Here is a 26,772-nt window from a genome sequence, read left to right as displayed (position 1 = left end):
ATCCCTTGTATTGTGCCACCTTCATCAATTTGACACACACGAAGTTGCTTTCACGATCATGAGGGGTTGCATATTTGAACGTAATAAAAGGTCATTGCAAAGGTCGATGCAAAGAGATAACTGGCAATATGCAGCTGTAGTGCAGTTCCCTGTGTTTTGAAATTTGACAGGGTAACCCATACGCTGAAAACAGACACAAGAGGCAGTATTTGACGAGTTTGGAAAGAGAATGTATTGTGTACCGTAATCTCGCTTAATTGTCCCAAGGTCCAATAGTCCACCTGCCCATCACTGCAGCAAGATGAGAAGTTAAACTGTTTGAAATCAGTATGGATAATAAAAGGCAGAAATGCAGCTTTAATTGGTTTAGAACACTGTGTTGTATGACAAAAAGTCCTGTCAGTATAAATCAAAAACTGAATGCGTTTTAGTTATGAGAAAGAACATAAGAAAATTCCCAAGCACCGTCTTCCCAAGTAAATAGATAAATCTAAACTCACTCTTTTCTTTCCTCATTTCATGTCCAACTTCATTACATAACAGCACCGGCAGAGCCAGGAACAGGAAAGAAGAGAGGACAGGAGAAGCAGGGCAGGGGAAGGGGGCGGCAGGTCCTCTGACCTCCCACCAGAGGGGGGAGACACAGTGATTGAGGAGCCATCAGCTGCATGCCAGCTGCTCATCCTGCTCTCAGTCCCTCTCTACTTTCTCTCAGTCGTCTTCATGTTTTTTTTCTCCTCCTCTAACTTCTCTCACCCATCTTATCTTGTTCGCTCTCTTTTCTCTGGCATGTCCTCTTTTTTCCATCTTCCTCCCTCTGTGATCTCTTCCTTTCTATCCCTTTCTCGCTTTTTGCTTAAACACAAAGTCACTTGAGGCTTTTGACAACTATCACCTAGTTATGGAAGCCTTGAGGGAACTTCCATAAAAAAAGTGATAAAACTATAGTAAGGCCTTACAAAAGGCAGTGTTGGCCTTTTTTGTTTCATAACGTTCCCTTAGGGCTTCCACACCTATCTTCTACTTTTTCTCCCTTTACCAGGATTTCACTTCAGTGAACTGCCCTCCTGAATAATTTTGCTCCAGATAAATGGGAGGCTAAGGTAGGTGCTGCAAAGCTTTTGTATTTTCGGAATAGAGAAGACAAGAGGAGAGTCATTCCCCTTAATGGGACACACTGTTTTATCCTCCAGGTCATTGGTTTTTTTGTCATTGCAGGAGGTTGCAGGTCTATTTGCATCTTTTTCTTTTGTATGCATGTCCGTCGATCAACACCAAACTTCTCAGATATGAAATGCACTAATGGTTCTTTTCATTATTCATACCATCTGTGGTTGATTTGACCTTATTTTTGGTGCTCCAATATTTTTGTTAACTATCTAATGGCCCATTTCCAAAATCCACATGATGAACAGAACTTTTGATTTCCTCAAAATTATTTAGCCATAATGTATCCCAAATGCATATTAATCACCATACAGCCTGGAGATAGTAGTCTAAATAGTGTTTTTTGGCGTAAAATAACTCCTTCACACATATCTGTGCTACACCAATGTATCTATTTCTTTATGTCTCAACTTAAACTTGGTTATGGCTATGACAACATACCTTTATTCTCAGCAATTCGTTTAAGGTGTACAGTGCTTAAAAAAAAGGACAAAAATTGCAATTAATTTAAAAAATTGATCAAAAGAAGGCCCCTAGAGGAATGAATGGGTTTCCAGTTGGTAGGCATATGAACACACAGGTAGGTGGAAATTTTGAGGCATTAAAATCAAAAAGAAAAAAATCATACCAATTACATTGAGAATTTGAAATGAAACCCTGCTTCAAATAAAGTTCTGGTACCCAAAGCTGTTGGAGTAAATAAAGGCCTCAGCATCTATCTGAAGAATGTGGTTAATGAATAAACAATCTCACTCAGACAAAGAGTGAATCATTTCTATGCTGTTGAGACTTACCTGTGAGCAACCCATATCAGGCTGTAACTTGAGAATGCAAAGAGCCCAGGATAGCTTTAAACCACATCCTGCAATTGATGGAATTACAGTTGTTATGAAATGAACCATAAGTCAGGCCCACGCAAACACTTGGCAGGGTGACCTCCGCTCACCGATGTTGAATACTCTACCATATGAGAAAAAACTGTTACACAACAGTCTTTACACCTGTCTGGAAATGAGCCCTGTTCGCCTTCGGATGTGCCCTGCGGTATTATGTGATGAATATTTCAGATTGGACATGGGAATGTTTAAAGTTCAACATGCGCCAGTGTTTGCCTCGGTGTAGGTGTGTTGTTGCATAAGAGGGAGAGGTGAGAGCAGGTCTAATCAGTTACTGTGGAGCTTTCTGGAGGTGTTTAACCAAACAGCTGGGGATGAAGGATTCTTGTGCTGACACTCTTAAACACAAGTTTCCCCAGAAGTTTCTCTTTCCTCCAGAGATTGTTACGTGAGAGTTTTCTTGAGATGTTTTACCTGTCAAAATCCAGAGGAGGACTTTGCACAAACACTGCCGGGTTGTCTGATCAGCAAAAACAATCCTGTCAGAACGGACGTTGTGTGTAGCGGTTCTAATGCCTCACATCAGGACAAATGTCATGTGAAACACCTCAGGGTGAGATCCACATTTTTCCAGCCTGGTAACCGTTCCACTATCACATACTGACATCCTACTAAAATACAAACTTCACAGAGGCAACCGGAACATAGAGTCAGGGTGTTATTTCCCTCTCATTCCTGTAAACTGTAAATCTGAAATTGTGCAAACGATGTGATTTCCATCAACATTGGTGTTTTGTCATAAAAAAAAAAAAAACTGCTGTGTTGCACCATAAGGGATATCCTATAATATAATATTGATCTCTTTGGGAGGCTTGGGGAGTCCTGGGGCTCTTGGATATGATGTTTCTAGTGAGTAATCAGCCAGGTGATGACCCATTGCAGGGTCAGCGAAAGATGATGATGTGCGTGTTTGTGTAGAGATTAAGCAGCTGAAAACTGTTTCTTTTTTAAACCAATAAGAAAAGCTAGAAGTGTTGACTCAAATCCTTAGTCGAGTTGTTTGTGGCATTAACTAACTCTAAAAAATAGTGCAGTTACAAGGTGAGAGCCTATGCAATCACGATAAAAATGCAAAAGGTATCCGTGGCCCAAGTTCAAATTTGATATATTCTTTTGACTAAAAAAACATTAAACTCGACAGGTATAAATGTCCTATTCAGTCACACACACACACACACACACAGATTAGGGTAAAAGTGTGTTTATATACAGACGAGTTATGTATAGATAGATAAGACATGTAACTAAAAAGTGTGGGTGATCATGAGCGACCCAATTAAAACCATATTTGAAACATCTAGTCTGTGTCTGAGATCATTTGTGATCTATTAAGGAACAAATCTCATTTAGCTGGAGTCCGCCTCGTGCACCTTGCAAACTGTGGATATTATTTCAGCTTCAATAACCTAAGTGTGAATCGGACCAGACAGCATGAGCTGAGTCATAACTGCCCTAACGGGGACTTCCCTTTTTAAATGTCTTTTGGCAAAGAGATGGGTAAAACTCAGAGTGGCACACATCTACAGTGACGGTATATGTGGGTTAGTGCTTTTTTACTTACAGAAGGAGCTGCTTTCGTCCTTTGTGCCTTCCATGGTGCCATCCGGCAGCATCTGGAGGTAGAAGCCGTGTCTGCAGTAGAGCCGCGTGACAATGCCCTTCAGCTGGGGCTCTGCAGAGAAAGCACAGCATCAAGACACACTTTAGCATCCAAAAACACACGTACACACTTTTAAGGTCACATATATTAATTCAAACGCCTACCAGGGAGCCACGCACAGGCTACACAAGGGGTCAATCTTCATGTTTACTCAGTGAAACAGTCAAACAGTAAAATGTGTGTGCTTCCATATGTGTTTGCGTGTGTGTGTCAATGAGACTCTGGCCTTCAGCAGGATTGATGAGATCTCAGAATCAGCAAAAAGATGAATCTATTAGACAGGTTAAAGTGAGGGAGGCAAGTCATTTTATTTATCTTTTAGTCATCTATTTATTTAACAATTCATTTATTGATTTATCAAGTGTATTTAAAACCATGCAGGAGTGTGTGGGTGGTTGGAGCAGCTGCCTGTCACTCTATAGGGATGTGAGCGCTTTAAACGTGTGTAGGAATGTGCAAGAACATATAACAAGTCAGCTATTGAAGGAATATTTAAGAAAAAACAAACACTTTACAGGATTTTAACTGTATATCTCTTCACTACCAGATTTCCTTTCATTAGAACTGAGTTTAGCACTGACAGCAAGTGAAACCTGTTTGCTCCCGAGAAAAGGACGTTCCCTGGCAGTAGCCTACAAACTGAGTGTATTGGTTGTATTGTCTTTTATCACATTCGCACAAGACTTGATTTCAACGTTGCATCTAGTCCCAGCCTTATTTTAGTCCTGAATATCTCTGGTTATCGAATCCCGGGCGGGGCCTTTCGGAGTGTGAGTTTATATGTTCTCCCTGTGTGTGCGTGGGTTCTCTCCGGGCACTCCGGCGTCCTCCCACCACCCAAAAACATGCAACATGTTAACTGGTGACTATAAATTGTCCCTAGGAGTGAGTGTGAGCGTGCACGGTTGGTTTTTTTTGGCGCATTAAATTTGTCATGAGACAAATCTGCAGGCTATATCCTGACCACAACCTGTGTCTGCAGTATCACAAAGGGGCAGTTGAATATACAAATGTGAAGAAATAGTATGATTTAGGAATTACAACTTCAACATCTCGTTGTTTCAGTGACTCGTTTAGAAATGTTAATCTGCTACTACAGCCTACGCTACAGGAACGCTCCCATGTTCATCTAACCTTGTATGTTGTATGTCGTTCTTTAAGGCCACTCACGCATGACTGAGAGGGCTCTTTCACCCCAAAGTGCTGAGAGAGACTAAATAGTGGATCAGGGGGAATGTCAGAATGCGGAAGCTTTTCCACAATCAACTTTTAATGAGACACATCAAATATGGATGAGGACTGAGAAGTATGGGGACAGCTGGCAGTTGGCCTTCAGTTGATAGAAGGTAGGTTTGCGTATGTGTGAATAGAAAAATAGGGAATGAAAGGTACTAATAGAGAGTCTCACAGATATGGATGATTCAGCATAAGCAAGTCTCTATATTTTCTTTATATAAGGTTTATTTCGCATTCTTCTTGAGTTTTTCCAATATAATTCATGTGTGTGTGTGGTTTTGTCACAGCTACAGTTTGCAGTTACAGTGTCCTAAAAAATGCATCCCAGAAGAAGATTATTTTGGTAGTTTGTTTGGTAGATTTTTAAATTTCAATCTCACTTTGAAATTTTTTTTTAATTATTTTTTATTTTATTTTTTTTTTACTGCTGCCAGATTCCATGTTTGTTAACTTTATGAACTTGAGGAACTAGCTGAAATGAAGCTGTTTATGTTTGATGTTTTAAACCATCATGTCTGCATTAGCCAAGGATTCTTGTGTGGAATCCTTACTTTCATGCTGACAGAGTGACACAACATGTTTAGAAGCTTTTCAATGCAGACTCTGGCCTCTGCACCGAGACTGAGTCGCTGTAACTACTAAAAGATAAGAGCTCATTCATCCATCGCTGGCTGACTAGACGCAGAAGGTCAGACGTAGAGTGTGGTAATCTGTTATATACCAGAAGTATTAATCTCAAATTAAGCTTCAGACCACACACCAGGCCATGTGCTGCTGAACACATCTGCTACCCTGCACAGCCGAGTCGAGCAGCAAACACATAGACGGGTGGCTGGTGTTGACCTTTAGCAAGACTCTGCCTCTGTGGAGGCAAAAACAAAAATGCTTCTTGAACACGAGGGCGTGCAAGATTACTGGTTCAGAACCAGTACAATATACAATACAAATTATCACACGCACGTATAGACACAGCAAATGTAATACATGGTTCTCTGTCTTGAGCAACACTAAGCCAGAGAAAGTGCCGTGAGTCCCACCTGAGGCACAATGTTAGTTAAACTTGGGGTGTAAATGCAAGCAGACACTCATGAACACAGATCCAGAGTGATAATACAAAAGAAAACCAAAGTAACAAAGATCTTCAAATGAAATGCAAGTATGTATCAGATGTACTGTGTATTTAAGTGGGTTGTAGCTCTGCCAAGATTAAGGCATACTTAGGAATTCGTTTAAACAGAAACACACCTCTTACACATCACAAATCCGAGTCAAATATTCGGCTAAATGAATCAGCAAGCAATTTCAGGGTAGAGACTGAGGACTGGAAAGCATTTTCAGTATTCAATAAATGTTATGGCAATCTGGCCAGTAACTTCAGAGAGACGTTAAGCTAGAGAAAACAGCAGGGAGGAATGGATGGTCAAAAATGAATGGTCGATTGCTTGTTGGGTGTTTTCATTTTGTATTTCTAGTGTTGAAAATGTGAAATTAGATGGGGGCACTAGTTCAGTCTTATTTGTATCCTGAAATGAACCATGAAAGTTACTTTCTATCAAGTTAGAATGCATTTATGTGCTTATATCAGCCGACCTTTAAATTACGCGGTCTATGTCCAGACGATTGTGGCATTTTCAGACCTGAACTCTGATTCAGGCTTCTGTCTGCAAGTGCAATCCTGACTGAGCCTATCCTGATTTTTTTTGGTGTTTCCAGCCCTGCACCACACCAATTAGCTTTTTGATCGCCTGTTTTAAAAAGGCTTTTTGATGGGATCTTTGTGGCCTCTTCAACATGACCAAAAAATGTATTTCATCACAGTGGTGTTACATCTCACAACCGCAGGGAAAACCAAAGAGCAAAAGAAAATGACCAAATTCTCCAGTGTTTATCCATTCCAAAAGTTACGCCTTTTACTGTAAATATCATTTAAGCCGTGAGACGAAAACAAATTCATGCTTTAGCCATATTGAAATGTGTCCTGGGAATGTATCAGCCTTCATGGAACAAATCCCACAACACAAACGCATGTGGTGGTATGTGAGAAGAGGATTTGTGCTCATAATCCCACAGAAGTTCAATGCCAATTATGGAGTGACCTAATATAGAGTGGGATTAATCTAATTTATTAGAAATTTTAACCATTAAAGTCACCCTGAACCCTCCTGCTGCCTAATGTCAGATGACAATTGAGTTTCAGCTCGTGTTATTTTCTCCCCCATTACACACTGCTATTCTTATTGTGTGTGTTGGACATCTCCAGCATAATTGGCAGAGATATTCTGTGAAGGACAACGCCCGTCTATCATCAAACACACGCAGACACACAGGGTACAAAATATATTTAGCCCCTTCACTGTGTTACCCTCCTTTCATTATTTACCGTCCAGCCAAGGAATTACATCAATAACTTTCGACTGTAGTGCTTGGATTCATTGCCAGCTTTAGGCTCAAGTGTTGAAAGAAGTTTAACCTATGTGCAAAAAGAAAGAAGACAAGGGAGACCGAGGTGGTGGATGGACAGTAAGCAAATTTCGCTTTGAATGTAATCTTTGCTGTTGTAGGATTTTCAGTGATCTTCTTGATCCATTCGATCAAAGGTTCCCACGCAGTGCTTTTTTGTAAATAAAAGTTCTGTTTTCATACATTGATTTTTCATCAAAAATGCAAAGTGAGCAAGTACAATAAACACATTACAAGAGACTACCTGGAACACGATGAGTAAGAAAAGTTATCGAATACAAATGTACCCTACTTACACCCAGAAAGCAAATGTTTGACCCTGTACAATCAACAAAACTATGAAATTATCTTGTTAATTTCTTCTCTTAGTGAGCAAAGACCGTTCTCTGCGGAGGAGAAGTTCACTAAAGAGTACAAGTTGATGTAGCCACACTGATATCATCCATTAGTTGGTGAAGTGCCACTTTGAAGCCTTAAGTTTTTTAACCCAGCAATGACCGTACCGACAAGAGGGTGGAGCTGGACAGTGACGTCTTTAAACACTAATTGAAGAAGAATACATACATCTAAGACCTAATATCTATCTATTAGTGAAGTGAAAGAAGTGGATACTCTTTGAATGTGAGCAGACTGGCACCCCAGGTGTTTTGGAGCTATTACATTGCGGTCATCAGTGGTATTACACAGCAAGTCTTTGTCATTAGTTTCACTTTAAAGAGTGAGTAACCGTATCCAACTGAAAGACCGATCAGCCATCCATAACATCAGGTGAAGAGGAAAACATCAACAATCCTCTCACAATAGCAGAGGGTGAACATTCTCCCCTTTAAGGTGATGTGTTGGATGCAAAAAGAACTGGGCAAACATTAGGATTTGAGCAACTTTGGCATCAAGGGGACGGCCAAGTTTAACAACTTAAAGGATCCACTACAAGTAGCTTGGTGCCAGAGGAAACCTTCAGTGGTCTAATGGAGACTATACCTTGATGGGTCAGGGCTATTTTTGCAAAAGAGGGGAGGCTGACTAAATACTATGCAGTAGATCACAATGTTATGGCTGATTGGTGTGGACACACTCCATCAGATAAACATAAGAACTGCACAAATATGTGTAGTTCAACAGCCAGTATTTGTTTATGTACAATAATAAAAAGTCATACCATCACTGTAATACTGAATAAAGTCATTTTATGCTGCTGTTCCACTTGTGCAAGCTTCTGATCCATGTAACTTAGGTATCTTTGAAGCATTACAAGCATACTGATCGTGTTGCCTTACACTTGAAACAACAGCAAAGGTCATTATTCAATATCCAAAATTCAAGGCTTCTGAAAAATTGGACCTTGGTCCTCAGAACAGCAAGTCAGTCCAGACCCAGTCCAAACCTTGTTTTTATGAGTACAAATATCATTTTTATCTTGTTTTGAGATAAATTGTTATTGACATTAAATTTGCAGTGTAATTGGAAATTACTGATTGCGATGAAAAGTGGAATGAAAGTAGTTTCAATGTGGCTTATTTTCCCTATTGTTGGCATGGTGACAGTTGCTGTCCAGTTCATATGTTAACATAAACTAGGCCAGTCTTTTCTTCACCATTGGTGCATTGCTATTGCTTTCTAAGACGTTAATGCGACTGGCCATAGGCTTTTTAAAGTTTGACACTCAATTTTTATTTCTATTCTGCTCCCTTTACATTTTCTTTCTCATTCAAGTCTTCCTCATCATTTTTTTTCTTACTTTGCCCTCTCCTTTGCCTTCTCCCTCCCGCCCCCCCTCCCTCCCTCCCTCCCTCCTCTCCTGCTTTTTTTCACGTCTCATCCCAAAAACTGCATACCTAATCTGCAGGGAAGCCCTTACTTTTGCTCTTTTTGCAAAGTGAAAAAGTGATGTAGTGAGAAAGGGAGGGTGAGGAAGAGCAGCAGAGACTGCTGAATGACAGACTGTCAATCAGAGGAAAAGGAGGGGGCAGAGGGAGGAGTTTGAGGTAGGGAAGTCGACATAATGAAGGATAAAAGATGAGGGTAAATGTCTAAACTTTTTATCACTAAGCATTTAAAAGTGTTTCCCACAGGTATTCCGTTTACTTCAGCCGCAGCGGGACAGCTTGCTGTTGACGTGTGATTTAGCGAGCAGTGCGATTCATTTTTTTCCCTGTCAGACCACTTGAAGCTGATGGCACTGCGGCGATAGCTGATTATTATACTTCCATCTGTTTGTGGAGATGTCTTCGTAAATGCTCTCTGTTCAGTCAGCGTCAGGAGCAGCACAGTCGGACTCCAGGGAGCACAGATGTGCAACGGAGCTGATGAATTATGGTCACTGTTGTTCACAAACTGTTTCGGTTTTAGTGGGATTAAAAGTTGCAGACCTTCCTGGGAAGAGTCTGCAGCTTTATGCATCACAGCACTCAAAGTGAATCCACAGCACGCAAAGCACAAGCTGCCGATGTGGCCTAAATACTGTCACATCTATTAAAGCAATAATGGGTATTTTGATTTTATTTGTGGTCAAGTTTTTTGACTGCTTCAAAACCTACCATAAAATCAACCCCTCCAAAAGAGTTTGAACAAAATCTAAACACTGGAACACTTTTAAAAGGAGACTTAGGCCCAATCTTATTTCTAAGTGTTATTTCTGAGTATTAGAGGGTCATAGTTAGAATTTTAGCCTGGAACACCCCTTTATGAAGCTAATTCATCACCATCAGACTCATTGCAAACACGTATTGCTTTTATCTCTTAAACCCTTTTTTTTTTAATCTAAAACTGGTATCGAGATGCTCTGTTTTAAAAAGCTGCTGCATATTGAAGACTGAACTGATTGAATCATTTCAGGAGCTATGCTCACTTTCTATTTCTATTATTTCCTCCCATGGTAGATGAGTTTATGGTATGTATGATTGATTCCAAACAAATTTGTTTTAGTTAGCGACATGCTATTTCGAATACATATTTATCATTAGTGACTTGTGTTTATGAGTTAAGTTGTCTGAGTTATACATGAGCAATGTGACTTTGAATTGTGTGTTGATCATGACGTGAAGTGTGTGGGCATCTCTCACAACACTCTAGTTTGGAGTGTGCTTCTAAAAAAATCTATCTTTGAAGGGCCAAACCCAAAAAAAGAATTCGACCCTCCCTGCCCCTGGCGTGAAAGTGCAAAATGGCAGTGTAGGGCTAAGTAGTGGGGGCAAGGGGTGAAATGGGATTATTATAGCCTCCTTGTAGCCCTGTGTTCCATTAGTCTTTCTTTTGGCTGCAGTAAAGCTGATGCAATGGGAGGCCCATTTTGACTGTTTTCTTCTGGATTTACTGAAGAACATGTTAAGAATGCTTAAAGAGATCTTCAGACCAACTCTTGTTTATTCTCAAGTTAAAGGATCTTTGGCTTCAGACCAAATACTCACTTCCCTGTGAAGCTTGCAATATTCATTTTAAAGCACAAATTTTGTGCAAAACCCACAAAGCCTGCAGCTTAACAGCATCTTCCGCAGGGATGGTGTCAATTTGCACCGTAAAACATATACAATCTTTCCATGACAAAAACTACTTTTAAATCTAATGGAGAAAATCATTTATATATATATATATATATATATATATATATTCAATAGTCAGTAAATTGAACACTACACTGTATATCAGTTGCCTGTTCGCTCTATGTCAACGTGTGGTGATGGTGCATGATCATAGGAGAAGGACCCAAACACTGGAAAAAAAACAGGCGAGCCGGGGGACAGGCAACAATATTAAAAACTTGATTTTGAACTAACAAAAAGGTGCTGAAAAGGCAGGAAACACCAGGATAGCTGTTGAACTGCTTGTGAGACAGCATCAAAGAGAACAGTCCTTTACACAAAGCCTGAGGTAAAAGAGCCACTCTAAGTGGATTATCCGGGAGAGCCAGTGTGTTATGCAGTATTACCGCGGCATGGACAGTGTAAAAAGTAGACATTTCCACCAAACTTATCAGAGAGATATAAACAAAAATAAGACTAACTTTTTGGGCCAAGAGCAAGACTGAAACTACGAACAATTATTTGTTCAAAGAGCGACTAAAACAGAGACCTTGCTGAAGCAAAAGCAACATTGGCTGCCAAAAGTCCCACTGCTGCTGTGCTTGTTTTCCATCCAATCTCTAAGCTGCCAAGTGGAATTGAATAGTTATATTGTACCTGAGACAACTACTGTAACTCAAGTCAACTGGCTGACAGATTGTTCTTTGTGCTGCCTGACAGGAGGAAACAAAGCACAGTTGAATTTTTCAAGTAATTACTCCTTGAGGCTGAGCAGCGAAGCAGTAGTAATTTACAGCTGCATGCTGTTCATGCAGTGAAATAGCTAAGTCTTTCCAGTCGGTACCTGTGTTGTTGCCACTGCATGACAAGGGCATGCAGGCATCGCCGTGCACAAATATATATTCAGCTCTTTGTCCTTTTCTTGTGATTTTTATGTACATATATTTCCCAAAAAAAATCTCGCCATCTTGCTTCCTCCATCACACATTTGGCAAAGGTCATTTCAGTATAATTCTCTTTTCTCAAATATAGCACTGTGGGCAAATTCCTTCTTGGTTGCTGCTACTTAACATGCCATGCCTCTGCACAGTGGTCCCAGAAACTCTTCTCTTCTCTCTCCAAAGTTAATAAGCTTGTTACTCCCCACTGACTCTTATATTGTCTTTCTCACCACTTGCATGAGAGCCTGAAGCTATTAATCCATGGACATATGGATTTTACAACTGCTAGTTTTCATCTTTCATTTATTGTAGCCAGTGGTAACTGCTCAACTGCAGCCACAAAAGCAATAACATGTCTTGTACTGGAATGAGAACAAGTGGAGTATGATATGTTAAGATTAGTTTTTGCATATGCATTCCCCCAAAAGTTTAAAAACATCTGGATTCAAGGAGAGGAAACACCTCATGAGTTTGCATCATTTCATGTTTTTACTATTTACATAAGTGCACAGCTATATTGCATAAAATTCAGGGCTCACGGTGGCCCCAACTGACAGTGAATAATGGGTATAAAGGCGGGGAGAGCCTATATGATAATGGCCAAATTTACAAGGACAATCAATCATCTCCAAACCGCCCGCAGCCACATCCCTCATAGGATGCAGAGACAGAAAAGGGCGGGACACCTTCAAAACAAACCGCCTCTCCCTCTTTCACATTCAATCTTTCTCTCCCTCACTGCAGTCCAGCTTCAGCTTTTAGGAAAATCAATACCGATAAAAGCGATAAAGGGCATTACTGCTGAAAGTTTACCTGACTCCCAGTTTAGACGTGTTTTCGGCTGCAATTAGAACAACAAAAATGACTGAAAATTCACGGTGGATCGTGGAGAACTAATGAACAGCAGATCCTGGCAGAATAACTGCTCGGTGGGGGTAGAACAAGTCAGCACATGGGAAATTCTGATACTGATGTGTCAGACTCTGTATTCCTGAAAAGAGATCAATGCTGCCACACAGAAAGCAGTGGAAATGCTCATAGAAGAGGATCAGAACAACCTACGGCTTGCTGCATATTATTGCCCATGGTTCCTCCTTCCTGCTGTTCCATTAAAATGTTTGCATTATGCAAAGGGTCACTTTGAGGCAATGATACAAACAAAACTGTGTGAAACTAATGCATGAATGATTAAATTGTTAAAAACACTGTGCTAACCAAAGTGAACACAAGTATTTGACTGGCAGTTTTCTTCTCTAGTATTCACCCTAACCCTTACAACTCGCTCATCAACTAAAGGACAGCTAATCTAATGGATCATCTGTTGTCTCGGTTGTGCTCCGGTTTGGAGAGGAGAATTTGGAAAATTTGATGTGTACCATCAGAAAGTAGTACTCTTACTTTGCAGTAAGTAACTGTATGTCTGATGTATCTATAAATGAGCTAAGTTTGAATTAAATAGACGGTTGAGCCTCGGAGAAAACTAGCTGTTGTCAGTTTAAATTAAATACTTACTCTGGCTTTTTATGCTTTTAGAATATCCAAGAAAAACCCACTATTATGTGAAAGACTGTAGTTTTATCATTTTACCAGCACAGCCCCACTGAGAAACCTTGTAGCAATGGATTTCTAGCTCATTGGAACCACAGACTACACTAATGGCAAAGTAAGTAGTGGCAGAAGTCAATTTAGTTGGTTGTCAGTGTCTGTATGATCGTTGTCAGTCTAAAAATGCTAATAGGCAGCATCTCCAAGCCAATGCACAGTCGAGGCAAAAGATGATCCAATGAACAACTGCATTAGATGCATAAGTTACCACCCAGGTAGAATGAGTGGTCGCCCTCTAATTTGTCGTTACCGGCTGCTCAGTTACCTGTCACAATGGGTGGGTGAGGAAGGACACGGATGCGGACTCAGAAGGGTGAAAAGCAAAGTTGAGTTATTAATTTAAAAAAAACAAAGGACAAAACAAAGCGCGGCTGAGCCGGATATCAAAAACCTAAACTGTGGAACAATGATTGAGACAAAACAAAAACAAAATTTGATATGGCATGGCTAATTACTTAGCTTAGCGATGCATGGCATGAGGGATGTTGATGGGATAATACGGGTAGGGATCTGACAAAGAAACAGGGGAACCTGGAAACTAAATAGGGAAGTGGGAGTGATTGTGAATGGGTGCAGCTGGTGACAATAACAGACAGGTGAGGGGAATGAACTAATGATCAGAGTGAGGGGAAAAACAATGACAAGACTAAAAACAAGAACTCAAAACCAAGACATGAACTGAAAACCCAAATATAACCTAAAACATGATAAAACATAAAACCAAAAACATGGGCAGAGTCCCGTGGGCGTGACATTACCAGTGCCTGGTCACCACCGTGACAATATGTTGGGGGGGGCTGTATAACCTTTAAAGTGGAAATCTGAATTGCTCACTGAATGCTACATTTGTTTTTATAATATACTGGGCCCAAAACAACATGCCAACATTGTGTTTTTCCTTAGTTTCTGAGGAAGTAGTGACTTCAGACACCCAAATATATACTCTCAAGCGCAGAAAAAATTATTTTACCATAATATGTCTCCTTTAGCCCTGTGATGAACTGGTGACCCTTCCAGGGTGTACCTTACGTTGCCTCTCATCCAATGATAGCTTGGAGAGGCTCCAGCTCAGAATTCCACCCCCTCTGAATCCCTCGGACAATATTCATGAAGCAAATTGTTATTTCTGCAAAATTTTCAGACTGAAATATTTTGCCCCTCAGGACCACAAACCACAATCAGAATTTCTATGAATACTGGGCCACTACAGGGATGATAAGAACAACTAACAGTCTGAAAAGTAACCACACCTGAAATCATAGATCAACAAGCACACATTGATGAAAAAGTTCAATTGGAATCGGGAACCACTTGAAAAATGAGTGACTCTAAAAAACACACAGATGCCCAATCATGGTTCACGTAGGCTGAGAAAACCTTTTCAGTCTGCTTAAAAGTGTAAAGATTTAGAATATAAATGAATGGCCTGCTGATTGAGTAAGTCAGAGAGGAAGAGGGGGACAGAAACAAAAGCAGCTGTCTTGCAAAATGAGTGAGGGAGAGAATATGGAGAGGAAGATAAGGACAGAGGATAAAAGAACAAGATTAAAAAAGGGATGAAAAGGAGAAAGACTGAGACAAAGGAGGTGGAAATAAATCAAGAAAAGAGCAGTGATGGAAAGAGGATGGCAGGGTGATGGTACCCTTGAGGAATTGTTGTGTTTACAATAAAACATTTTTTTTTTAAAGATGTGGAGAACAAAAGACAAACGAAGATAGAAGCAAAAAAGAGGAAGAGACAACGGTTAGACAGTCATAACCTGGATCAGAAAGCAAAACCACCAAACATGATTTGAACATATTGGCCTCGGCAGCCAATCATTTTTTTGTTTTGTTTTTTTTTCAATCATCACGTCCCGTCTACGGCTTGCACCACTCAGGGGTATTTCCACTCGTGACAATGTGTGTGAATGGGCATTTGTGGAAGTGTGTAATCAATCACAAATCAAGTGTAATTCATTTTGGTGTCTCATAAATTCCCATACGCTCAACACAAATTATATAATTATTGGCCAAGTTAAGGATGAAAACAGACCCTTATGAGAGCAACTGCGCGTGAGGGGTAAAAATGGCATTCATGACGTTCATGTCGTGTTGTCAAAACATTTATTGTAGAACTAACCATGATCTATTTCCAACCCTAACCACGTGATGTTACAGCCTAAAGCCAACCAGGAAATTCCGAAATGTTCAGAAAAAGTTTTGTCTGAACATTTTGCGTTTGCATGTAGCCATGGCAACCCGTAAAATGGTGTTTGTCCAAGCGAAAGTTGTAAAAAGATGGTATAAATGCATTTTAGCTTCAACCATGATCTTTTCCTGATTGTTTCAAAGTAACGTTCTTGTGTAAACCCAACAGGGAAGTGAGAAAAGTGTTTCAGTGTTAACAATGACTACAGTGGTGTGACAATGTGAACACGCTTATTTGAGGTGTATTTCTCTAATGCTGCTTGTAGGTGTGGTACTTTACGGGAGGAAACACCAGATATGAATGTTTCAGAAGCAGGCAATGGGTAAACCATTGCCACCAGTAATTGCAATGGATTTCTAACGGTTTTCTATAATCTAATTGCACCTAACTTGTGTTAACAGAACTATTTGAAAAACAGTAAATTGAAATTATGTTGATGTGTCATTATATGATTAACATTATTGTAAAACTGCTTTTGGTATTTTTTTTGCTATCACATACAATGAAGATCTGATGCCCTGAAGCTTTTTAGACCGCACAGTTTGGTGTTAAACTGAAAAAAAAAATCTGATTCTTATAAGGATAATTTCAGGTGAGGTGCATTCTAATAAGAATATATGGCAGAATGCAAAATCCGTTTGAACCAGGATTCAAGCGGCACCAAAAGGTCCACATTTAATATATCTTAGCTGAGTAATTCAAAATTTGGGGATAGGCATTCAATTATGTTAATGTCTACAAGGGCTAAAAAGGTGGTTCCTTTTTTATTAGCCAATCTTGAGGTCTTGTCATAAATGTGCTAAATCTAGAATTTATTATTATTTTTTTTTTAAACTTTTAACCTCTGTTTTGTGTTGGGAAGCTGAAAACTCACACGCTGTTTCAGGGAACTGAACGGGACGGATTTTGACTACAGTGCCTGCATCATGGCTTTAACGATATCTTCCTTTTGCCTCTGGTTCTAACCATTCAATCTAGATTGGCTTATGTTTGGTATTATATGCATATTGGACAAGCCTGACTTAAATGCAAGAAGAATTGTACATATGTGCAGTAAATAAATAAAGAATTGAAGTCAAAGTGGTAGATGGGGAGAAGAGAATGTTGTTGTAACTTTAAGCACACTGTTACCAGAATTCAGAACATGAGACACATGTACGCCAAGCTCTCCAATGCTTTTTCGAGAGTAGGCTCATTGTCAAAGCTGAGAAGTGTGCATTTCACGTTGACACAGTTAACTTCCTGGGTTACATCATCCAACAAGGTCAGATCAAAGTAGACCCTTCCAAGATTCAAGCGGTAGCAGAGGGACCAACCCCTGATATCGCAAGCAGTTGCAACATTTTCTTTTACAAACTTCACCACCGGTTCTTCAGTAAGAACTACAGCAACATTTGAATGTTCACTTTGATACCAACTACCATTATTTTCCTCTCAGGCACATGACCAGGCTGTCTCTTTGTTTCAACATCATCTATGCTGTTGTCGCAACATCTGGAGAGAGACCAGGGCAGCTCTGTTCGGATCAGTTGAGAAATCCCAAAACTATGCCGACCGTTGCTTACAGGGACCGCCTTAACCGTATTGGAGACTAGGTCTGGTTATCCTCCCTCAACATACACCTCAAAACTGAATCCAAGAAACTCTCCCACCGGTACATTGGCCCGGTTGAAATTGAAAGGATAATCAACCCCAACAACTGTCTATCTCAAACTACCCACAACCATGAGGATTCGTCCGACCTTCCACATCTCTCAAGTTGTTACTACTTCTGATCTGAACCCCCCTTCCAGACCCCACCACCCGCCCGACTCATTGATCGCGGTCCAGCCATTACAGTTCATCGTCTTCTGGACTTTTTTCACTGTGGACGTGGATTTCAGTTTTAAGTGGACTGGGAGGTTTATGGACCTGAAGAGTGGTCATGAGTTCCACGGGCTTTTATTCTAGACCCGACCTCATCTCTGACTTTTAAAGCTCTCATCCTGACAAGCCTGGGGCACCTGGGGGAACCCTCACGGAAGTACTCACCAGTCTCCAAGCCACTCTGTACTGCCACCGCCTACTCTCCAGAAAGGTAGAATTTGGAGTCTGTAAGGAAAAATCCCTCCCAGTCTTGCTCTCAGCATATATCAGTTTCTCATCCATACCTAGAGATTCACCTGTGCGATCCCTCTCTGCAGCCCACCTCCTACGTTCACCAGCAGAACCTTTACCCTCAGCACAACAGAGTTCAGTTTTGTATATTCTAATATTGTCTTCCCCGTCCCTGTTGAGGGTCCTGCCATCTCTCAGAATCTACAAAGACCTTGCTCAAATTTTGTCCAAAGTTAAGATGTTTTTTTCATGTTTCATGAAATCATGTTTTTTGCTGAACGATCCAATATGGTTAAGTTGGAACTCCCAAGATCCCAAGATTACATGTTAAGTATGATCCTTCATTCTTCTACTGTGCACTCTCAAACTTTTCACAAAAAAAGCATTGACAGCCTATAATTCCTGCACTTATTTCCTTTTTTTAGTTGTCTGAACAATTCTATGTAGCTTTTATGGTGATAATATTGCCATTGTTCCAGGTGGAAATACCTTCAGCACAAATGGATATCAATGTTTTATTGAAATGTAAGAAAAAGAACATGTCAATTCGTTTAGCAAAGATGTTAAATACAAATAGAAACCTAGTTTTTAAGAAGAGCTTGTTAGAGTTAGTTTTTCTATGTTGTCTCTTTATATGAAAGCGTGTGTTGCAACACAACACTGCAGAGGTTTGATCAAAGGAGGAAAAGAGCGAGAGAGCAGTGTGAGTCAGCCTGTGTAGAGGTTTTCAGTATCCCAGGACCCCTCTTTACTGATGTTAATTACAGTAACGATCAGCAGACAGACTCAGCCCACTCGCTGCAGATCCACGCCAGGATCCAATATCACCTGAGGGGGAGGGAGGAAGAAAGGACAAAGAGAGGAGAGCAATGAACAACGGAGGGACTGAACATGAAGGGAGCAACACTTTGAAAATGGAGGAGTTAGGGATGCAACATGAAAGGACAGAGGAGTGACAGAGTTGAAGGAGTAAAAGAAGGAAAGGGGATGAGAGAAGGAATCCAAATATTTTATTGTGGAAATATTCTGAGGAGGAAGGTGGATGAAAACGCACGTGCATGGAGGAGAATGAGCTGGAGAAATTAGATTTAAATCTTGGAAAGAGAAGGCAGAAAAAGAAAAAGAAAGACCAATAGAATAGAAGAAGGGAGGTAAGACAAGAAGAAGAGATTTGGGATGGGAAGGTGATGAAACATGGGGAATGAAAAGGATGAAGATGTAAAAACCAGTAGAACTAGCTGCTGAGAGTGGAGAACAGGCAGTAGGAGGAGATTTTAAGAAGGAGGAGTAAAGGAGAAAAGAAGTAAGAGAAGAGGGACAAAGATAGAGATAAATGATCTGAAAACATTTACAAAGAGAGGGAGGAAAGCGAGACATTGAATCAGCAAGAGACAAAGGAGCAGAGGCTGATCACACCAGGAGAGAGAAGGGTGGGAGGCAAGTGGAGAGATCAATCACCAATGGCCCTGGTGTTGTAAAATTGAAAAGAGTCAATGACCAAGAACCAAACTTTCCACCCACACAATTTTTTTCTCTCTTCATCAACATCATTGCTGTCCTTTTTTTTGCCTTCCGTCCTCAGATTATTGCTGTCTTCCTTCCAACTGTCTTAACAACATGTTAGATTTCTCAGTCTTTCAACATCAAGCCATATCTTTACTCTTCCCTGGTAAGTGCTGACCTACGCAGAGATAAATAGAAATATTCCCTTAAGAGCCATTAGAGGCAAATACAAGCCAATTTCCTGTCCATGGAGGCTATCTGGATGACAATTAAAGCGTATTACACACTAACTCATGGTAATGCAAGTACAAGAGATATATATTGCACATAAAAAGTGTAAAGAAATATTCTTTGTTTTACCAATTTTATATTTGATGAACATTGTATGGTTACCAAAATGATGGTTTATGAAATTTTGCTGTCTGTTTCTATCTACATTTTACACACATCCCAACTTTTTTGGAATTGGGGTAGTAAAAGATAAATACATAAATTGTGTGGAAGCAATGCCATATGTTGAGGTTGCTCCATCTGTGCATCAGTGTATATGTGTGTGTACAGTAATAATGGGCCGTGCATTACTTCTTCTTCGTTTGAGTGCAAATCTGTTTTCCCATCCACCTGAGAACACCTACACGTGTCTGTAAGCATCCGTGCTTCTGTGCATGTCTTTAGCTAAGATTATGGCGGAGGTGGATGAGGGAAACTGACCCCTGCTAGATACCAGTGTGCTTTTACATCAGTGACCTTTCACCTTGATGAAGCCATGGCAGCATCGGACACAATCTCCCACTGTGCATTAGTTAATGGCCAATTGCTACCATCCTGCAAGCGCGCACACACACACACACACACACACACACACACACACACACACACACACACACGGATTTTTCTTCCTCGAGTAGATATAGTGAGAGTGTGTAGGAGCAGATGGGTAATGGGCTGCAGGTAAGGGTGAATCTACAATGACTTGACGAATTTAAACAAGCCTGAAGGACTCTTATCTTAATACCTTGCTTCACCTTGATTCACTGAGAGAAAGAGAACAAATCAATTTGCTTTCACATTATTATCAGAGAGACCTGACGTCCCCATGTGTGGTGTCTTTTCAAACATCAGAATATCATTAGCAAATTAACTGCAATATCTTATCGTTGGGGTCAATCTGATTATATTAGATATTAGGATAAATATGAGCAACAGCTCTGTTATATCTAAAATATAGCTACACAGTCTTTCTTTAGAAATAATTGATTTTGGCTGGGTTCGCACCCTCGCCTCACAGCAAGAGGGTTCCAGGTTCGATTCCCAGCTGGAGCCTTTCTGTGTGGAGTTTGCATGTTCTCCGTTTGTATGTGTTGGTTCTCTCCGGGTACTCCGGCTTCCTCCCACCACCCAAAAACATGCATGTTAGGTTAATTGGTGACCCTGTCCCTGGTAGTGAGTGTGAGCGTGCATGGTTGTGTGTCTCGTTTGTCTCTGTGTGGCCCTGTGATGGTGTGGCGACCTGTCCAGGGTGTACCCCACCTCTCGCCCAATGACAGCTGGAATAGGCTCCAACCCCCCTCCCCCCCCTGCAACCCTAAATTGGATTAAGTGGGTACAGCAAATGGATGGATGCATAAGTTTGGCTTCTCTTTGGTCATGTTGTATGTTTTCATGTCAAACTAATGAAAGAAATGTGATTTGGACATATGACAGAGTTGTAATGATATCTGAAACTCATATGAGAGCTAAACGTGTCTGTTTTGCATTCTCTTAAAGAGACAGCTTACACAAATGAAAGAAAAAATGGTTACTGTTGTCACAAAGAGAGATGAATAACAATAAATAAGAAGATGAAACGAGTGACAGTGGTTGTAGTGTTTCTGTGTATGTGGGGTAAAGAGAGCATCTCACACCGATGTGGGACGATGTGGCCCCTTTAGTTCAGTTATAAACCAAAAAGTATCTTGTTATGCAGGCAAGATTTCAAACAGAAAAAAACTGTATATGGTTAACAAATACTAAACATAATTTGACGGCATGTATATATCTATAAGATTAGCTAACAGGCATTATTCCCAAATCAATATCAAGACGTCAACAAACAAATTCCATTGGGTGACAACCCAATGTTGAGCTAAATGCGATATAAATCTCTGAGGGCTGTGTAGCCATTGTTCAAGGTTGTTTACAAATAGATTTTTTATTATCATTATTATTAGTATTATTGCCATTATTGGACTCCAGAATTCACCCAGGCTGTGGTATGATTGTGAATCTAAAAATGGTGTTATGGGCAGTAACTCATTTCTGTTGTGCAGTCATTGGTGGATTTGCTGATCTGCAACATTCACATTGACCCAACTGTGTCCTACATTTTTGATTGGGCCTGACTTTGCTGTGTTTATCTTACTTTAGATTGACGTTTAAAGATTTAATCTTTCGCAGATATCCCCTTCAATCTGGGACAGCCCAAAAAGATTGAGGGAAAGATGGTGACACCACCTTTTCTGATTTAATTGCTTAGCCTTTTTCCTTTCTCCCCCAAATGCTTCTTTCTTTCATTCCCTTCTTCACAAACGACACAAAACGTCCCTCATCTGCTCTCCTCCTCTCTTCTTCTTCTTCTTCTTCCTCGTTTGGCACAGTGCTGAACCAGCACTTCTTTGCCTCCGTCCCTCTCTCCATCTTTCTCCACCTCCTCCCTTATCTCCCTCTCTCTCTCAAAGCCACAGCAGTGGAACATGGAGCACAATGCTAATCAGGCTCTCATATGTAAACCTCCCTCGTTCTCATTCGCTCAAACTCACACAGGCAAATGAGAAAACCCCTTCTAACGAGAGACAAGAGTCATTTCTTTTTATCAATTTTTTTGTCAGCATCAGTTCCCAAATGAGGCAATCAAAAGCCATGTAACAACAATGCTGTGTTTTCCCTCTGGTCAAATTCCTAATACTTCAAAACCATCTGTCATGCAAACTGATATTTCTGTTTGAAAGCTTCATAACAATGTGGGTGGTGTACAGTGGCGGCTCCTGACATTTTTTTTAGGTAGTGCAATTTCCAGTCTGTGAAAGCTGCATCAGAGTGTGCTGTGCGAAGCTGAACCGATTGCACTGATGCAAACCTGTTATGTTCCCACACAGGAAATAAAATGTCCAATCGTCCAGAAACTCCTTGTCTTCCTTAAATAAACACAACGCAGAGTCGAGGGGTTATTTGGTCTTCCAAATAACCAAAGTGACTGCAATTTCCCCCGTTATGTCCATAAGTACCATAAAAGTCCATAGGACTGAGGTATATTTGTCTAGGTAGCATAATTTATTGTAATAATTATAAATAATTTTTTGTTATTTTTTGCATAATTTGCCAATCAGTTAATATTACACCTTAACCATTATTTTTTTATTTTCCTCATATTGTTCCAGGATTCTATGAGATAAGTAAACACATAAGCTCTTAATGATAAGATTCATTCAATTTTCATTCTAAAGAATGTAATTAAAATGACAGCGTATAAATCCAAGTCAAGTGTTTATTGAAGTTTTGGAAAATATGACTTAGAAAAGCATAACCAGTTGTCAAACATGGTTAAGTGCAGCTTACTTATGTGAGATTTCTCTCTTTTTTAAATATAATACTGCACCATTAACAATGAATGTGTCATTATACATTCTGCTATCATTGTCAACATTATATAAAAGATTTAAATCATTACAAGTCAATGAATGAGCACAAAAGGGTAAGTTATTTAGCTACATCAAATACTACCTGGAAAAATACCAGGGTTGGTGGAGCCCTGGGTTTCATCTTTGCCTCGCAAGGCGAGCCCGAAAATCCTGCAAAATTCTTCCAAACTTCCTTCTCCGCATTAGTACGACGACTAAAGGGTACTTCTGTCAGAAACACTACCGTATTGTTGCACTCGACACTCGCCATCTTCTTCATAGAATGTTTTTTATTTTTTTTTTCTTTATTGAAAACCACAATGTTACAACAACAAGTAGAATGTTCATGGTCCCGCGCAACAGACATATGACGAAAGCACGTTGTGCGTCGTTTGTGCGAGCACATAAACCCTCATAGAAAATGCATTGGGAGCAGGATTTTTGAAAAAAACCGAGGTCCCATTCATGTCAATGGGAGCTTCCTGGTGCAAATTCGACCCTGACAGAAATCGCACAAAATGGGCGTAGCAACACCAGGCTGCCTACAGCAGATCAGTCCCACCTTAGCAACTAGATTAAAAAAAAAAAAAAGAAACTCCGTGTTTGGTAGTGCGTCGCACAAATCGCCCCTATGGAGGAGCCGCCACTGGTGGTGTAGGGATAAAACTGGCAAACATTTTCTCCTTCTAAGTCCAAATTGAAAGATACTAACTATCGCACAAGTTTTAGATACAAGATCTAAATACAAGATATGTTTATTTGTATTTTACAGGAACAGGGATGTTACAGTAAATATCCTTTAAAATATACTTGCAGGAGACTGGATAAAGTATCAGTCTATTAAAGTCACAAACACATTTTCAGCCAAATCCCATGGGATTTTACATAGAGTACTCTCTCATATAAATAACCCTACTTGAAGATAAATTTCTGCCTTAATACAGCAAACTTTGACACTACCTAGACCTGAATGAGATCCAGTCCACAAGCATCCCAACAACCAAACTGGGCCACCCCCGGACTGAAAAATATAACTCATAACATCCATTGGTCCAGTGGTTCTATACTGTAGCTTACGACCTCTATGTGACCATGTCATCGGTTCATTCCATGAGTCAATGCAGCATGCCAGAGGTAAGGATGGGTATATTATCGCAATGAAAAAGAGGAAGGGTAGACGCACAGAGATGCAGGCCTTATTGAGCAATCTGTGATAAACTCAATTGCCCAGAGCAACTGCTACCTCTGGCCTTACTGATGAATATAATCTAATTTTTGAGGATGCATGCATCTTAAAGCATGAAATCATTAGTGTAGAACAAAGCTGAACAACAGACCCTCACAACAGGGAATGAGCTAGCATGTACATAGTGTCAGGCAGAAATAATCAACATGAGCAACCCATTTTGAACCTAAAGCTAGTGCTTGAATTCATTTGGTTGGTCTACTTTTGGTCCAAATATACAGATTTTAGTTTTCATCTTAACTTTTCGACCATTCTGAATTCTGTCAAAAAACTAAGAAGCTAAGTCAAAATTGTTCTCTAGCTGATATCAATAAACCTTTCGTAATCTCTTTCCAGATACAGTTTGTAGTTACTGAAAGAAGCTATAACTTCTGACACTGTTCTGATATATGGAAAGGTTTTTTCGCTTTTTGGTCTCCAACCCAAATGGTTGACTTGACTCCTATAACATTTCAATTATTTAAGGGCTGATTGCCATTCCATTCTTTGCACTATCGCCGACAAATCCATCTAATTGTTAATTAATCTATGTACCACTTTCGAGACATTGGGCCTCATGCAAGAAGCGTTCGTACGCACAGATTTGTTCTTAAATCGTCCGTACGAGTGATTTAAGAGAATTTGCGCATTCACCAATCTTTTCGTATTTTACGTTTTCTTTCAGGTACGAACAGAATTTACGAGTGATCCAGAGCTGTCGTAGGAGTTTCGTAAAATAGCCCGCTGTTATTCAAATCACGTTTGCTTGACTAATGGATTGTATATTTAATTACTTTGAAGAAAACATAAATAAATATATACATTATACCCAACAATGATGCTGACATTATTCTGTTTGACTTCAAATATGCACTAATCGAAGGTTAATTTGAATCTGTATATAACGGGAAGCGTAACCAGCGGCTGACTTGCGACTTTTGGATGCCTCAGCGCGTCAGGCTCTTGGAAGAGAGCGTGTGGAGACAGACGAATGGCTGAGATCGCGATTCAGATTGCCAAGGACTGTGCTGCTGCAAATATGCAGCTTAATTGCTAGAGCCACAACTCCAGAGAGAAACACGCCGATCAAACCCAATTCCACCACACGTCCAGGACCTCACCACCCTTGGATTTTTGGCCACGGGAACCTTTCAGAGGGAGATTGGAGACAGATCAGGGATGTCCCAGTCCTCTGTGAGTCGTGCGCTCCCCTTGGTCATCAAAGCTCTCATCAGTTTATCAACCATGGTACATCAAATTCCCATACGCCGCTGTCCAACAAGTGCAAATTAAGAGGGACTTTCATGCCGTGGCTGGACTGCCAATCATAATTGGAGCACGAGACATATACGCATCAAAACACCCGTGCCGTTGTGGAGCGCACTGCTGAAGGCCAGGTGGGTGTGTCTCGATACAGCTGGGGGGCAAAATAGCCCAGAGGAGGCATGCCAGATTTGCGCAATATTGCCATGAACGAGGGTCTCCTACAACCTGAACCAGCCCAGGCAGACAAGAAGCTGTGGTGCCAGAAGACCCCCCTCATGGACCACCCCATCAAAGTGCCATCATGATGAGGCAACAACTGATTGCACGGCTTTAGTTGCAGTCATCGATCGCCTGCCCATGGCGAGACGTTTTTTTTTAAGCCATTTTCATATCAAACCATTTATTTTTTTATTTCGCTGACATGGTATTAACAGCACTCGTAATTGCTTCCAATTTCTTCACTTTAGCAGGTCCCGTCCACTGCTGACACTGCTAAAAATGACAGATTTTCCTTTTTGGATCTCTGAAAGCAGAACTTTAATCTCAGAGCCCGTATTCTCAGCACTCAACACTTCCTGGCACAGGAGAGAGGAAGCACAGCCTTATATGGTATCATTTAGGGCGTGGAGTATGCAAATCTACTATCCTCGTGCACGTGAACTTAAGATACGCACAGGTGTGATTCATCATTTACGCAGGTCGTTTACACACTTTTTCCGAAGTTAAGAGCGCTTGTTGAATCTGACGTGGCGTGTTCGTACGAGACCTTCTTACGAAAAAAGTAAGAGAAATTTAGAATAAAAATACGAAAATGTTCTTGCATGAGGCCCATTGTTAGTGATTACCGTAAGTCTGGATCATTTTCCCTACCGTTTTTCCCAAATTTCCTTGGCGCTCACTGTTTTTAACTAAACCAATTTTATCGTTAAGATTCAGGACACGAGGAAGGCTTTGTGGCATCTACGTCAACACAACAAACATAAAGGCAACCCTGATGTTTTTGATCACTCGTCGGGCTATTGTTGCACAGTGTCTGCATTGTTGGGAATACTCTAAATATCAGGTCGCACAGTGAGATGCATAAGAAATGAACAGCAGTTTGGGCCTAAATCTGTGGTTATATTACAACAGAATCTGAACGCAAAAACTAAAAACTACAGCTCAAATGTGAAAGTCAGCCAATGTTGAAAATTATGCCAAGTGATTAAAATTCTGATATTAATATCTTCTAGTGTATCTTGTCCTGCCTCCACCTCTGGCACCCTCTTTACTTTAATTGCTCCCTACCCGAACCAGGGCTTGTATCCCCACCCCACTGTGACTGGTGTGCAGTTGGTGAGAGGCTGGGGTA

General features: G+C 40.5%; 1 protein-coding gene across 1 annotated transcript in view; it reads right to left on the bottom strand.

The window, feature by feature from the left end:
• The window catches only part of fgf11a (fibroblast growth factor 11a), a 99,734-nt gene that overhangs the window by 47,233 nt on the left and 25,729 nt on the right, over positions 1–26,772 (bottom strand). The window contains exon 2 of the mRNA XM_075450607.1: positions 3,625–3,735. Coding sequence (XP_075306722.1) covers positions 3,625–3,735 — 111 coding nt within the window. The remainder of the gene's footprint in view (positions 1–3,624; positions 3,736–26,772) is intronic.

This window comes from Odontesthes bonariensis, chromosome 19 (genome assembly GCF_027942865.1).
Source record: "Odontesthes bonariensis isolate fOdoBon6 chromosome 19, fOdoBon6.hap1, whole genome shotgun sequence".
Classification (NCBI taxonomy): domain Eukaryota; kingdom Metazoa; phylum Chordata; class Actinopteri; order Atheriniformes; family Atherinopsidae; genus Odontesthes; species Odontesthes bonariensis.
This window is presented reverse-complemented; position numbering and strand designations above follow the sequence as displayed.